At 36.9% G+C, this 15,642-nt stretch overlaps 1 protein-coding gene across 3 annotated transcripts in view; it reads left to right on the top strand.

The window, feature by feature from the left end:
• Positions 1–15,642, top strand: part of pitx1 (paired-like homeodomain 1) — a 43,349-nt gene extending 27,707 nt beyond the window's left edge. For all 3 annotated transcript variants that reach the window (XM_073067439.1, XM_073067438.1, XM_073067437.1), the window contains exons 3-5: positions 8,522–8,671; positions 9,410–9,615; positions 11,476–15,642. In XM_073067439.1, coding sequence (XP_072923540.1) covers positions 8,522–8,671; positions 9,410–9,615; positions 11,476–12,024 — 905 coding nt within the window. In that variant the 3' untranslated portion in view covers positions 12,025–15,642. The remainder of the gene's footprint in view (positions 1–8,521; positions 8,672–9,409; positions 9,616–11,475) is intronic.

The raw sequence follows: 15,642 nt of genomic DNA, 5'->3' as shown, positions 1-15,642 counted from the left end.
CATGTTAACTATTAATTAAACAGCTTTGATGTCTTATTAAAAGGAAGCAAACACATTTATTTATTCTCCTTTTCAACCCAGATCATCCGTAAGGCTCCTCCTTGGTAGCACCTCTTGGTCCTTTTCTCCGGCAGACTGCTGCCGCGCCCTCTAGGTCAGAGGTTGGCCATTTACTATCAACCGGTCAGCAGTCGAAAAGGCATCAATTTTATTTTTGAAAGGCGTGTTGGTGAATTAGTGAATTCGAGATAGTTAGATCCGCCTTTCACAACGTAAATCAGAGCAAATGACAATGCAACAGAAAAGTACCCGTGGAAGCTACATTTTCTAACTGGGTAGACAAATTAAATGATCACCGAGACTGTAAGGTTTTGTTACATTTTCCGTTATGATCAGAACGGCCGATTATACTGTGGTGCAAGAATATTACTACCTCAAATTCACACCTATCTTTATTCCAGCGTAATCCCCATTTGTGTACAACTTTCACAGCTAGATAAATACTTTGAGCATTTAGAAACTTTAAATACAAAAACCTCGAAAAAGAAATATGTCTATTTCCTTGAAGTTCATCGCTAAGATTGTCCTGCGTAGGAAACAAGCACTAATGTTGATGTCTTTTAAGAGGCAATTTCTTTGATATTATTGGAATTCATACATTAGAAAAATATCAAGAGGTTACAGAACATTTTGTAAGTTAACACGCAATCTTAGTAGAGTTCCCTGTTTTACGTTTAATATTTCTACAAATGTTGCAAGCAAGCTTTCTACTTCTATAGAGAAAACCTATCACCTTGTGCCTTGAAACTTGTGTGATTTCGATGCTAAACTTTGTACGCGAATTGTCCTTCCAAATTCAAACCCCACATATTTTCAATAATGCAATCGTGTATTCTTCATCTACTTTGCTTTATGTAACGTGTTTAAATTTACATGCTTTTTAGCAACTTCACCTCCAACCTAAAGCCCCGGTTTTCAGGAATTTTTTTTTAAAAGTCCTGCCGTTTGCTTGCAGCGTGGGAGAGTGGAACGTGCACAGTAAGGTTTCTGGACACAATCACGTGACCACGGGCAGGCACCTGGAATCAACAGCTTTAGATTAAAAACCATCTGGGTCTGAAACTGTTTTATGACAAATACCAAAATATATCTAAAAGTCAGAACCTTAAATTGATAAAACAATGCAATAACGAGAAAGCAACTATTACTTTTTCAACTCTATTTAGCTCAACATAACGATTTACTGTGTTTGTTTATAACTTTCATTAGTTGAAATACTTTTGCATAAATTTAAATTACTTTGAAACAACTTTACATGTCCAATCAGACTCCCTAAAGCATGCATAGATAATAGTAATGAAACATACATAGTAGGACACGGAGCGATGGATATCAAGAAGATCCAAGTTTACTGATGATCTCTGTTAGAATGATGTTGAATCATGATCTTGATGTTATGGAACAGGAAAGCCGGCGTAGCCAATGTCCTGGCTTCTAGCGTAAGTTAAGAGTAACTTTGGTTTATAAATCGGTGGTATGTATAAATCATTTTCTTTTCATTTACATGTTTGTTCCGAATATATAGGTAACAATGGAAAGGCTGTATTGAGAATTCACATTTATAAACCTGAGCAGATCATTGTGAGGCATCTCACGCAGTTACTCAGAACTGTAAATGTTATTCCTTTACGCAATGGTAGCTTGAACGAGGAATGTTTTGCTACCGAGGAGCTGGGACAAAATCTTTTTATCCTATAAGGGAAAGTTGCATCGATGTCTGTGCCAAATCATAGCAAACTACGGGAAGAAATCAGTCTAGATTCCATCAGCTATGCAAACAAATAACGTCACCTATACACAAACAGTATAGTTTTATAAGCATTGTTTATTGATCTCTGACCAGGCATTAATTAAATCGTTAGTTAAATCTTTATTACTGTTTAAGCTCACTTTTGGTGAGATACTTGAACAACGTTTTTGGCTTTGAGGCTGGACTTTAGCATAAACTGATACCATGTAGATATAAAGTGGAAAATTTGCGGGAAGATAGTAAACCAATTTCAAATATGTTTCACTTCCTTGATGATATAATAAATGTAATGATTATTTTAACGGCCAAGTGTTCAATACGTCCTATTTCCTGAAAAACTAAACTGAGCTCAGGCATTTAAAGATAAATGCAACAGTTGGATTATGAATAATCATACTGTACGTTATTTCGTATTTTGTTCATTATATGAAGTATTTAAAACTTTATGAAGAATAATTTAATTATACGAGGGGTGATCGATAAGTTTGTGGCCTAAGGTAGAGGGAGTCAATTTTAGAAAACCTAGCACATTTATTTTTCAACATAGTCCCCTTCTATATTTACACACTTAGTCCAGTGGTCGTGGAACATACGGATCTTGGACTTCCAGAAAGTGTCCACAGCATGGGTGATTGATAAGTTCGCGGCCTAGGGTAGAAGGAGATGAGTTATACAGCTCTCGTTACATGCACATGCAGTTCAACTCTTTGAGTGATTATGCAGAAAGTTTGAATTTAATAACTCATCTCCTTCTACCTTAGGCCATGAACTTATCAATCACCCCTCGTATTTATTAGGGAGAAAGAAGAAAGATAAGTTAAGGAGACATTATCAAAATTGGATTCATCATAAGTTTTTGAACAATATTGATATACTTCCCCAATCTAAGTTTCTCTCCAGAGTGGTTAAAGAATTTCTTGGTCAGTTATAAGCTTCTGTACATAAGCTTCATTGTCTTTTAATGCTGCAAAGAAATTGATCTAATGAAATTTAAACATTGATTGTGATAACTAATGGCACAAGATTATATATAATTTTGTAATAATTGTAAAGAAATCCATAAGGACAATATACTTGGAAAAAAATAATATTGCAGCTCAGAATAGTGCGGGGAAAGATGATTAAAGGAGGTTCAAGGATTATAGTTATTTGCAAAACTATAAATAGAATTTGACAAGGAGCCACATCAAGCAAAATTACTATAGTTCAACAAAACCTTGGTCAAAAAGATTGTTCAAGGGGAATCTTCAAGGAGGAAAGAAAAATAATAAAATTACTTCCGAGTTTAGAGTTTTGGTAGCTGGACGTGAAGCCATTCATGGTGTAATGATTAAATTCGGATTGAACAAGATGTTACACATTGTTAATGATATAACTTGTTTTTAAATAATTGTCCTTATTATATGTAAATACAAAAAAATGAAAAGCCTTTCATATTCATAATAGTATGATCATTTTAAAACTCTCATACCATTGTAAACATTAAGAAGTCGATTCTGGTGCTTTATTATCTTTCTCATTGATGAATTAAGTTCTTTCTAAAACAGTTTTAATCTTGTCTCTGCTTAATTTGCCATAGTTTTCATTTTGGTAAATACCATCTGTGTGCAAGTTTTGTTCATATGATTTCCACGGGATACTGATAGAATAAAATATCATCTGGCAGTATTGAGGTTATCAGCGATGATATTTCTATGCAAACCCTTAAATATTTCATGCTACAGAATATGAATTTGCAGAAGATAAAATATATTCACTTTTCTCTACTATCAACTTTTTTGTTATTTTATGTACATTGGATAAATAAACTTAAAATGGTTGTGAATATTTGCTTGTATTGTATCAAAAAGATTATAGAAGGGAGAAAATTATGATATAGTAATTTTGTTAAATTGTACGGGTGGATTGTTAAATGGTCAGTGAATGTAACTTTAAAAATGATTAAAATGATTGATTACAGTATCAAAATCCCACCCTCCTGTCTATTTTTTTCCAAAGAACTCCATCAGTTATTCATGTTGTTATGTTAATAGCCCTTTCTTACATCAATTTGTCTTAAGTACAATTTATGTAATCCCTGTGGGTCAAGTGTTGCGACATTTGCAAAAATAATACATTAACTGATGTTTGCCATGTCCTTAATGCCAATTTATTGAAGAAAGAATTGATATAGATTTGTGAAAGATTTTGCAACTGGTATGATTTACTTGAAAAATTACAGCTCCAACTGATAAGCAAATGAAAACCAATTTGAATATTTAGTCATAAATTTCTAAATCAATTACATTATAGTGTATCTTATCCATGACATAAAGTAAATGCTGGACTCTGTATAAAATCAGTTAATATCACGTCTAATTTAATGCCTCATTAATATTATAATTTGTGTAATTTCAAAAATAGCAATGTCCAATTTAGGTGTTGAAGTAATATCGATAAAATGTTGATTACTTCATTAAATTCATATTAATCTTTCCATTGTTTATGTTATAAGGTAGAAATTTGTGTTCAAAATTATATTTTCATACTATAAACACTATATGCCATGCCTGCAGTTTGTTGACTGTCATGTAATCACCACTATAGGTTCAAATGGTGTTCAGAATTAACTTTTGAAAATCATTATTTAATCTGAAAGCCCTGACCATTCTGATTCCATTTTACAGTTGTGCCTTCACTATCAATCAATCATTCTCATTCTGTGCAATGCCAGATGAGAGTACAAGATGATCCATCCAACTAGACTAATTTTCCCTATGTGTTTTGATATTTGTTAGATTTGCTTGTATAATTTACAGCACTCTTGTATAACCTTCTTCCCGGGTTATATTTCGACTGCCAATAAAAATTCATTTGAGGATTGTACACAGAACACTTTCATTGTTGATCCCCAGCAAAAGGCTGATAGAATTCCAATTTCTTATGCAGATCTCATCCTTTACAGGGCACATTTCCATTTCCTCATATAATTTTCTATTTGATTCTGAACTTACCCAAAGCAAATTGTGTCTGTAGTTAATAATAAAATTATATCCAGCTGCAAAAATCGACTTGCATTTTACCTGTAAATAGAACCTCACTGGCACGCTATCAAATAGAATTTAAGACCAAAACTCATTGAGTTTTCGTGCAGTTGAATTGTTCAAAGAGATCAGGCAATGCTTAAAGGATGATTTTTTTAAAAATCGGCGTTTGAGTGTTTGACCGCAGAAAAGCATAGCAGCTTGTTTTATAGCAACTACATTCAAGATGTATCGAGATGTCAGAATTTGAAGAATGCAGATAGTTCAGAATAAGTGTTAGTGAGAGTCAAGCCCATGGAGTGATTCTTAAATATGAGGATGGAGAATAAAAACAAGGACATGTTTAATTGGAAGTCAGCAAATACTTAGGTGATGGGTAATCCGGTGCATGTTATGATACAAGAAGCAGAATTTATAATTATCTGACAGCCACCTTCTTTACTCAACCTACATTAAAATATACTGTAACTGCTCAGAAAGAAAGGACTTGTGTGTATCAACTTCCATTCTCTGCAGACTCTTCAAATTACTTTTAAATGATGGAGTACAAAAAATGTAAAATATTGCCAATTTTACATCAGAAGTTGTTTGTGAAGAGATAAAATTTGCTCTAGAAATCATGAGAAATTCCCTAATATTTTTCAATTTTGGCACACTTTGTACTCAAATGAGAAGACATAAAATCTTTGGTTCAACATCTCATTTGAAAGATATTATCTCTAGCAAAGCACTGCCCATTTTGAATTACTTATTTGAATTCAAGAGTGAGGTTTAACAAAGAGTTGACAATGTTACAGTTGAGAGAAACATGATACATATCTGAGAAGCATTTCTTCTCAAATACATATTTGTTCGAATTTTAAATTTGTATTCAACATTAGTATATCGTCAGAAATATTGTTACACTAATGAAGTAATCTGATCTTCAGCAGCCGCAGTATATTTATAAAGGCTTTATCTCAGAAAAAGATGCATTTGACAATTTGCACCACTTTTATGCAAATAAGTGAAATTGCATAAATTCTGCTGTAAGTCACTAATTTATGAAGTCAATGAAGTATATTAATTACTGTATCAGAAAAAAGAAAACCATAAAACAATGTATGAATTGTGATATATAATCCTTAAAAATACAGCAATGCTGCAGATTTCTGAATGGGCAATGAACCCATCTACCCTGCCTCACTTTTGTTTTGCTCTCTTTTTGCTCCACATATATACATGTAGTTGTAATTTATAGTTTTTTTTAATTATTATGTATTGCTGCTGTAAATAATCAAATTTCACAACATATGCCAGTGATATTAAACCTGATTCTGATTCTCAATATTGTGTAATTTTAGAAGCCAGTAACGAAACTTGCTCAGTGATTCATACCCTTGGATTCAATTTAATGAAATCCTAACTGTAGTTATTCAGAAAAGAACCATAGTAATATAAAGTTTTGCAAAACTAAATTTAATGCAGTGGTATTAGCAATCAAAACTCCAGAATTAAATGTACTGTTGATGGGGTTATATTAATGAAACTTGAATTGACCCGCTCTTCAAAGAAACACTCACTGAAATAAAACTATGATTCCAAGAATCCAACTATATGACAGTTTGTTCCCGAATTACTTAGAAATTGGTATTCCAAGCATTGGCAGTGATATTGATCAGGTACAGCCAGGTATCTGAGTGAAATAAGTATCTATTCACCCAATCAAACTGTCAATTCAGAAAAATCTTTCGAAACGTTGAGCACATGAAAATTAAATATTCAATTTAAAACTGTGTTGGAAATGTCTAGTAAATTATTTGCACTGGGGTTAGTGATTAGTTGGTTAGTCAGATATTATTTATGGTGACCATGAATTGTCCTGACAGGTTCCATTTTACATAGCCATGCGGCGATGGAACTTGTGAACGGAATGGAAACGAATAAAGATTTCAGCGCTGTTGCAAAACAAAACATGAAACTTAAATAGTCCCAAGGCTACAAATAGCTCACCTCACGCAATAGATATAGAAAAACGCGATGTTTATGATTGCGATGTAATGCAAAGTCCAAATTACTTGACGGATCGTTCTCCTGCTTTGTTCGTGCGGTTCCAAGTGCCATTTGAACCATTTGTAAAATACGTTCAGATATCAGATATTAATTAAAGGACTCCAATTAGTTTCTGATACTTTTCTTGACTTCTCCCAAATCCCTGTTCACTGGGTTCTCTCGCAACTTGAACTACCCAAAATAAATACTTTTAAGCAGCGGGAAACCATCCTTTCTCACTGGAATAAATTGTACCCATATAACTGCCTACTTAAACCGGTACAGCGCACTGTAGCTAAACCACTTTTTGTCCCACAGGAGGCAATAATTTAGCCATTTCTAGGTAAAATAAAAGCCTACAATGGATGTATTTTGAATATATTTGTTTTACAGGTACAGGGGGAAATTTTGATAATAAATACGGTATGTCCTGCCTGGCTTCTCTATGTGCCTATATTACACATGAGGTCCCGAAGTCTGTGGGAATGGAAATCATATTTTCACACGTATGAAGTCATAGGTATATTCAGCTGCAGAACAGGGATTACTTTTTGGCTAATTCCTCTGTCTCGCTAACTAGAATTTAGTCCACACCGCCAGCTCCCTTTTGCGGCAGATGCTACCGTGTGTCCCGTCCTTGTCCAATCTCACCCTGCATGTACTCCTCGATTTATTCTGTGGCCGCGCACAGAGATTTGCCCTAGATGCCTGAGTTCATTGGCCATCATAAAAGATAAATCAATTGAATTTAACAATACAAAGATTGCAAGATTGAATAATTCTATTGAACTAGGGTTTTTTCGTTATATTAAGCCAGAAATCGGTTGCTGAAAGCCAAGCAGAGTGAATTATTACATTTCAGCGATCTTGATTAATTGTTTCAGAAGGGCAGCGTAGAAGATGCTGTATAATGACGGTGAGCGATGAAGTCTACTAAATGCTTCAGATAATCCCCACCCAATTCCTATCAAGTCTATGTTGATTTTGGTTTTGCAAACAGATTAGGTGATCATTGACTGCCCAAATCCAGGATTATTCCTAATTGAACTTCTAGTGTGATATATTGTATTATAATTCACGGTACAATAATTTTGAGCAGGGAATATAATTGCAGGAAAAAAGAGCTAAAAGATGCCATGCTCTTGAGTATTTATTACATCGTTTCCAAAATTGAATTGCAATTAATGGCAACCCAACGTTCTACAGAGTTTGAGAAAAGAATTATTAATCACTGCTTTACAATCGGATTTTACTTAACGGGTCCTATTGAGTTGAATCTTGTGCTTCGGCGAAGCCTACAATTTTGTTTCCCCAGATTAGCTCAGTGCTGGTCTGATGTTTTGTGGGTGGTGACTCATCAGCAAAAGCAAGGAGGAATCTTCTAGCAGTGGGAGGAGTTCTATAACAGCTCCGCCACTTTATCCAGGCGAGTCATTGCTGCTCTCGGCAGTTTACAAATCCAGCTGCCGCCTCTCCAACTATCCAGCAGGCTTGAAATGTTAGGCTGGAACACCCAGCCTGACTGTTAGAAAGGGCATCATGTTTCAGTGAAGGAACCATATATATTTCTTAGAACTGAACTTTCGGATCTTATCCTGCGGATTTAAATGATCAATGAATTGAATCAAGCTTAAAGAACGGTGAACTATTTTTAAAGGTGCGATGAATGTGGAGCGCCTCGCTGAAAGCGGAAGACCACAAGCGAATTGTGACATGGCTGCTTCCAGTTTCCCGTTGCTGAGGGCGGCGGAAAGCAGAGAGCGGCTGGAAAACACGGCGAGCGACTCCTCTGACACCGAGGCTGCAGGTAATGGATGAATCGAGTTGCTTTTGCTGATACAATAAGTGCTGCGAAGGGGGAAACTAACCTATGAGCTATTTCTGGTATCAGCTTTTCCGAATAATGTCTGTCGATAACTAGTGCATGAGGAAAAGTAAAACTCACATTGAACTGAAACTGCTTTCCCCCGCCTCGGATTCTTCATTGCATAATGAACCAAGATAAAGGCATCATCGAAAGATAAAAGCTGTCATAATTAAACCTCTTAAATGTTAATATTTAACACAGGCGTGGGTAGACTGACGGAATAAAACACGTTTACGTGTTGCCTATCAGACTGCCTTTTCCGGCCTGTTTATGAATGGATTATTGATCAAGGTATTTGCCTGTAACAATTGTATGACAAATTGACAAGGTTTTGTGCTATAAGCACTCAGCATACAAATTGATGTTAACTATTTATAAACTAGCGTTAACTTTACGTGACATATTTTCCCCTCGACCATAATGCACGCCTGTCGCAAGCGTAAAACCAATATCAATAATATTGACAGTTAGTCAATGAAAATCAATGCCGGTCACTCATTACTATTACCCACCTCGCGCATGTGTCACTCTTGTACTCCTGGTGCGACTTGTTTACCATAATAAATTGTTCTTAAAAATGCAATATTGGACGATTTTGACCTTATTATAAGTAAAGACATGTTGCCGGCTGGTTCAGTGTGCTGTGAAAAAGTTACATACTTTGATCGTGTTTAACAGATAAAGATAAATTGATGCAAAACAAAACGGAAGATTGTGGTACCGATGACCCATCCAAGAAGAAAAGGCAGCGGCGTCAAAGAACGCATTTCACCAGTCAGCAGCTGCAGGAGCTGGAAGCGACCTTCCAACGGAACCGCTATCCCGACATGTCAATGAGGGAGGAAATCGCCGTTTGGACGAACCTTACCGAGGCCAGGGTCAGAGTGAGTACTCTCAATTTCTTCATCAGTCCTATTTATGTCTATTTTTAAAACTACCGAATAAACTGCATGTACTACAAATTCACTTCCATGACTGATGCTACACTTCATTGTAAACACCTCACGTGTTTACTTGTCATCCCGCATTTATAGTGTAGCTAAACAGTCACGATGGGTGGAACTACGAACTTTAGAACTGGCCTAATCCGTACTTGATGAAATTGATGTCACTTAGATATAAGCAAGACCAACTGAGTATTCAGACCTTCTCTTGGGAATGAAGATCGATGAGCACCAATATTATAATCCACATAGAATAATTACACCATGCATCTCGCCTATTAAATGAGCCCGTGTGTTTGCCGCTGGAACTCTGTTGACTGGTAACCAGACAAGTTGTAATATGTAGCAGAAGATTGCCATGTCAGCTGTACAGATGGAAGAACTGTCTGTCAGGGAATGTGTGTGTATTCCTACTGAGCTCACGGCGGTTACATCGATTGCCAGGGAAACAACCCCTGTGTGTTGCAAGCGGGTAATGAGCACCTCTTGCATTTCATGGTGTTTTCACGTGCAAGATTGACAATAACCCTCATTGTCTGGCACTTTACAGACTGTGAAATTAGACCCTAGTGCTTTGTAAATTTTGCCAACCTTGCAATTACGAAACTTTATAGAATTCCCTAAGACAAATATTTACCAGTGAATCTGAATGTCGAATTATATTAATTTTACAAGAACAGTGTAACTGCCATAGTTTTAAAATGCCATGCCTAATTATGCAATAATTGAATTCTTTTGCAAAAAAGCAATTTTCCAGAACCATGAGAAACGCTAGTACTAAACAATATTACAAGAATAGTATAATTGCTCTAGTTTTAAAAATCGTTCCTAATTATGCAATTAAATCATTTTCACTGTTTATACAACTTACTAGAAGAGCCATGAGAAACGCTAGTACTGACCAGTATTCATGACAATGACTGCCTTGCCCACCTTTCATACATACTGAAAAATTATGACCATAACTGAAAATCGGGTGGGTGATCCTAACAACTACGTTTCCTCCTGGCAAGCAACCATTATTAAAAGTAATGATTTTCTCCGGAGAATATTGATTCTCGACCAACTTTGCCCTTTCTTCCTGGAAATAAAACGCGTTCAATCAACTTGATATGAATTTAAGCAGTTGTTGCTGGGAGTATTAACGATAAATATTTTAGTATCTTTTATCAGAGAGATCAAGATTTTTTGCAGTATATTCCAGGCAGGTTTCAGAGCAGGACATTGGGCTGTTCCTGAAACGGCCGAATCCATTACCGCGTTACTACTTCCCCCAACTCCCGCCCACCCCCGTCATTTCCAGCGCGCCCGCACTTCAGTGAAATTCTGAATTGATCATTTTGAATCTTTTCACATTGAATGCTCACTATAAACTGATTAAAATCGCAAACAGTAAAAAAGAAAGCCTTCGGGATAGACAGAAAAGTGACAAGAGCGGATGGCTTAGATTTTTTCGTCGCATGGACAGTTGAATTGCGTAAAATTAAACTGCAATTACTCGACTTCTACTTACACCTGAAATTTTCAGATTGACTGACTTCTCGTGGATAATTACATTATTTTATTTTCATATATAGTATGTGTTATGTCTGTTCTTAATCCTGAAGCATTAAACGTCAAAAGGGAGCAGTATAATGTTCGGTTTTTTAACTAGCCACCTCGTTGTTTCTGCCATTTAGATAGTTTAAATAGAAGAAGCAGTTTCCCGCCTCTTGTTACTCCATGTCTGCGTGAAGCATGTATGAATGCAAACATACCCGTGCTAGTTGTTTTTAATCTTATCACTGTCTTCCACTACAGGTTTGGTTCAAGAACCGCAGAGCAAAGTGGAGAAAAAGGGAACGGAACCAGCAGGTGGATTTGTGTAAAAATGGATTTATGCCACAGTTTAACGGCCTGATGCAGCCCTACGACGATATGTACACCAGTTATAGCTATAACAACTGGGCGGCGAAGAGCTTAGCCCCGGGCCCGTTGTCCTCCAAAAGCTTCCCATTTCTCAGTTCAATGAACCCATTATCTTCTCAGTCTATGTTCTCCGCTCCAAGCACCATCTCCTCCATGACAATGCAATCTACAATGGTGCATTCGGCTGTACCAGGGATGCCCGGCTCCAGCCTTAGTAACATTAATAATCTCAACAGTTCCTCTCTCAATTCGGCCATGTCCTCGGCTGCCTGCCCTTACGCGCCACCGACTCCTCCTTATGTTTACCGGGACACTTGTAACCCAGGCCTTGCCGGTCTCAGACTGAAACCGAAACAGCACAGCGGCTTCGGATACAGCAGTTTGCAAAATCCAGGGTCAAGTCTTAATGCATGCCAATATGCAGTTGATAGGCCCGTGTAACACGCAAAAATAACTGGATATTTGATGTAGACTCACGGCAGATGAAACAAAAGGCTTCAGTGAAATGTTACTGCAATCTCTTGATGGAGCGCGCCGGTTGCCAGTTGCCACTCTCTTGGATTTCAATCATCATTCTGTTCAATTCCCAGCGAAAGAAAAATATTTAATTGCAAGATATTGAGGAGTTTTTAAATCGATTGGGTACTGCAGTCTGGTATCCGTGAAAGATTTTTTAAGCTTGAGTTTACTATTAATATTGAACATTTGAAAGTGGATTTGTGTATATATAGAAATTGATTCTATTATTGTTACATGTTGCAATACGTTGATAAATATAATTTTTAAAAAATGTTTAAACAAAAATTTGCATGTTTATTGCTGTAATCCAGATGAAGGAATGTTTTAAATTACGTCCATTCCTAACTCCACAGCAAAGTAAACCTACCTCTAGCCTGGGATTATTTCACCCCGAAAGAAAGTAGCTCCATTTTTAAGCATGCCATAAAAATTACTGTGCTTTGCATAGACTTGCTTTATCTGAATAGATTTTTAAACAACAAAACCCAAACGGAGAGTATAAATATTATCTACGTAAGTTTTTAAAACTGAACTATCTTTGCTATCTCTCCACTTTTTGGTCAATATCAGAAACAACGACCGATTTATCTTCCATGCGGCACGTCGGAAGCAGGGTTGTACAGTGTAGATTGCCATAATAAAATCTGAAAATATACAACAGGAAATTATCTGGATTAATTGATTTCTCTTCAGCCCCATCCCTTAGAAACAATGTTGAAGGTGTAGTTAATCATAATCGTGGCTGCTCTCCACTTGGCTCTGATTCAGTAAGGCCGTCTTTGATGGCACCACAGCATTAGGCTGCTTCTACTCTAACTGTGGTGAACAGTTTGCTCTAGTATCATTAAATTCCATTTATGCATTTCACAGACAGTTGTAACTTTGTACCGCATTTTACCAACAGAAAGCTTTGAAATATTTATTTCACCTCACGCCTTGGAAAATGATATCAATTTGCACATGTGTAAAGATATAGCCGTGACTGAGTAATAGCGAGTCCAATCTCAGAAATATGCAATGCTTTGAAAAGTCCACTAGTCCTTTAACAACAGTCAAAACTCCTCTCTCCCCCAGCCCACCCCAAAAAAAAGCCTGAGAAAAAAATGGGGATTACAATAATTTACTATATTAACATGTAAATTGGAATTGTAGCGAGGTGGATGAAATACACCCAAGTTCCTTGAAGCTTTATGATTGAAAATGGTGTTGAATTATTAAGTGAAGTTCAGATTACAATATGTAAGGCGCAGATCGTGCTTTGTCGTTGTAAGTAATAAAGAGAGGCCGTGTACAATCTAGTTTTAACGGCGATATCTGACAAAAAAGCACGGTTTATGAGTAGTGCTGGTGTAGAGAAATGATATGTTCCACCTCATATATCCATGTCAAATTTTACCGTGTGTAAAGTCACATTTATACAGTTCACACCAACCACTCCCTACCCCCTACCCCTCCGCACCCACCATCCTCCTCCCAGCCCCCGCCTACCATCATTTTCCCTATTGAATTCGGTTCATTAGTTTGGGGCCATGCAGACTAATATAAGCACGTTCTTCTTATTGCCGTTGTTATTATTAAACCACGCAGTTCGTTGGGTTGCTTGCTGTTTTCTAATCCATCTTATTACCATTATTCAATACAAAAAAAGTACTGGCGAATCTGTTCCATTCCCCAATCACGGATAAAACTGGCCTGAATATTATTATAGCATTAAAATTACATTTGTAATTATTTATGAAAGGAAATTTGCAGCGTGTGCTGAAAACCTTGAGCTTTGAGTATAATATATATTGATGCGTTATTTATAAAGTTGCCGTGGAGTCGCATGTATATTAGACTTGTGTGTGTTTTTTTAACATCCAGGTCTGGACAGAGGTTCTTGACTTATAACCAGTCTGGAAAAGAAACCCAAGGTTTGTTAAGATTGTTGCTTGGACTAGTTACAGGCTGCCACAGAATCCAGTAACAATTAACATGGCTAGGAGGTAAAGGGACAGCGGGCTCATTATTAAGAGGTTAAAGCTTTAAAATGGCCAAACCAAATGAAAAGTGTGGGGGTGGGGGGAGAGGAGAGGCGAGATGAGTGACATAAATCCCAAACTCCCCAGAGAAAGACACCTGATTTTTTTTTTCAGAGATTGGATTTCAGCTTGCAGTGTAGAGGGAAACGTTTAGGAAATTAAGTTTAAGGTTGTGGTGAAGTGGCGGCTGTGGGGAAAGGCTGGGGGTGGGGTAGGGGACAGCGGGTTAGTCGGGAAAGAGTTTACAAACCAGCTGTGAAGGATTACTGGCTGTCGGCGCCAGTTCGAAATGTTTCTGTTAAAATAGTGTCCGAGCGGCGTGGGCCTTCAGAAGCAGGCGAAGGATCGTTACCTCAACGTGCACACCGGGTGAGTGAACAACTTTACAGTGCACTCTGTCTCTCCCCACTCCCCCCAGAAAAGTGTGGTATAAAGCTAAGTTTTAAATTCTTTATTTGCTTTTCCATTTACTTTACATTTTAGTTATTTGCCTACAGCTTTACATAAGTTCTCCGAGTTTCCTTCTCGCTTAGTTTTCAATTCACGGACCAGCGACACCACCGCGTTTTCAATTTCAAATCGCTAACACAGGCTACTTTCTCAAATCCTGACTCCCTATAAAGTTAGATTGACACAGAGATGTGTAAAATCTTGATTACTGTACAGCGAAGGGGGGTGGGGTGGGGAATATTTTTCAAAGCGTTAAACTGGCTGCAGTGAAAGTTGGAACTGAACCGTTCAGAATCGGTGTCCACGTTAGTTTCAGGGGGGAAAAGGTTTCAGAAATAACGCCTGGCATTTTAGTGAAATTCTTCGAATTGTTCACAATGACAGGTTGTCTGAAGGACAAAACAGCCAGGCTTCCAATACGAGCCGAAACTTCCTTTGAGCTGACAAGGCCGTGTGGTTTTCCCAAGTACCCTATAAATTATGAATTTATAACAGCGTCATAGTTTGATCTTTTCGATTGAGATTATTGTTGTAAAACTTGGCGGCGTTATTTGCTGGATGTAACTGTACCTTAACACGAATCAGAACCCGCTGTTTATGTATTATTTGTGCCCCATTTCGACTGCCTCTTGAAAGGAGAGGTTTATAGTACAACTATTTTAATTTGTTTTATAAGCGTTGACTGATACTGGCATGCAGACATTTGTAAAGAGACGGATTCAGAAGCCATTTAAAAAAAATAAATTCGTAATTATGATTTATTTCTGATTGTTAATAGTTTGTACCAAACCACAATTGATTAAACGCTGTGCCTGAATGTTTCCTTCTGGAAAACGGTATTATGATTGTGTTGAACGTTCGGCAATACAAGATTCAAGTTTAGTGTTGTCACTGCGCATGACTGCTTGTTTCCATATTTCTATGTTTGCAATATTTTCTAACATAACAATCAAAATCAAACAATGCATAACGTTTTGGGATCCGCTGCTGTTAGTTCCAAATAAAAATAACACGAAAGGTGCTGTTTGTAAATATAGGTAAACTTCAATAAATCTGAAATGAAACCGTG

The sequence above is a fragment of the Hemitrygon akajei genome, chromosome 15 (assembly GCF_048418815.1).
Source record: "Hemitrygon akajei chromosome 15, sHemAka1.3, whole genome shotgun sequence".
Lineage (NCBI taxonomy): Eukaryota > Metazoa > Chordata > Chondrichthyes > Myliobatiformes > Dasyatidae > Hemitrygon > Hemitrygon akajei.
This window is presented reverse-complemented; position numbering and strand designations above follow the sequence as displayed.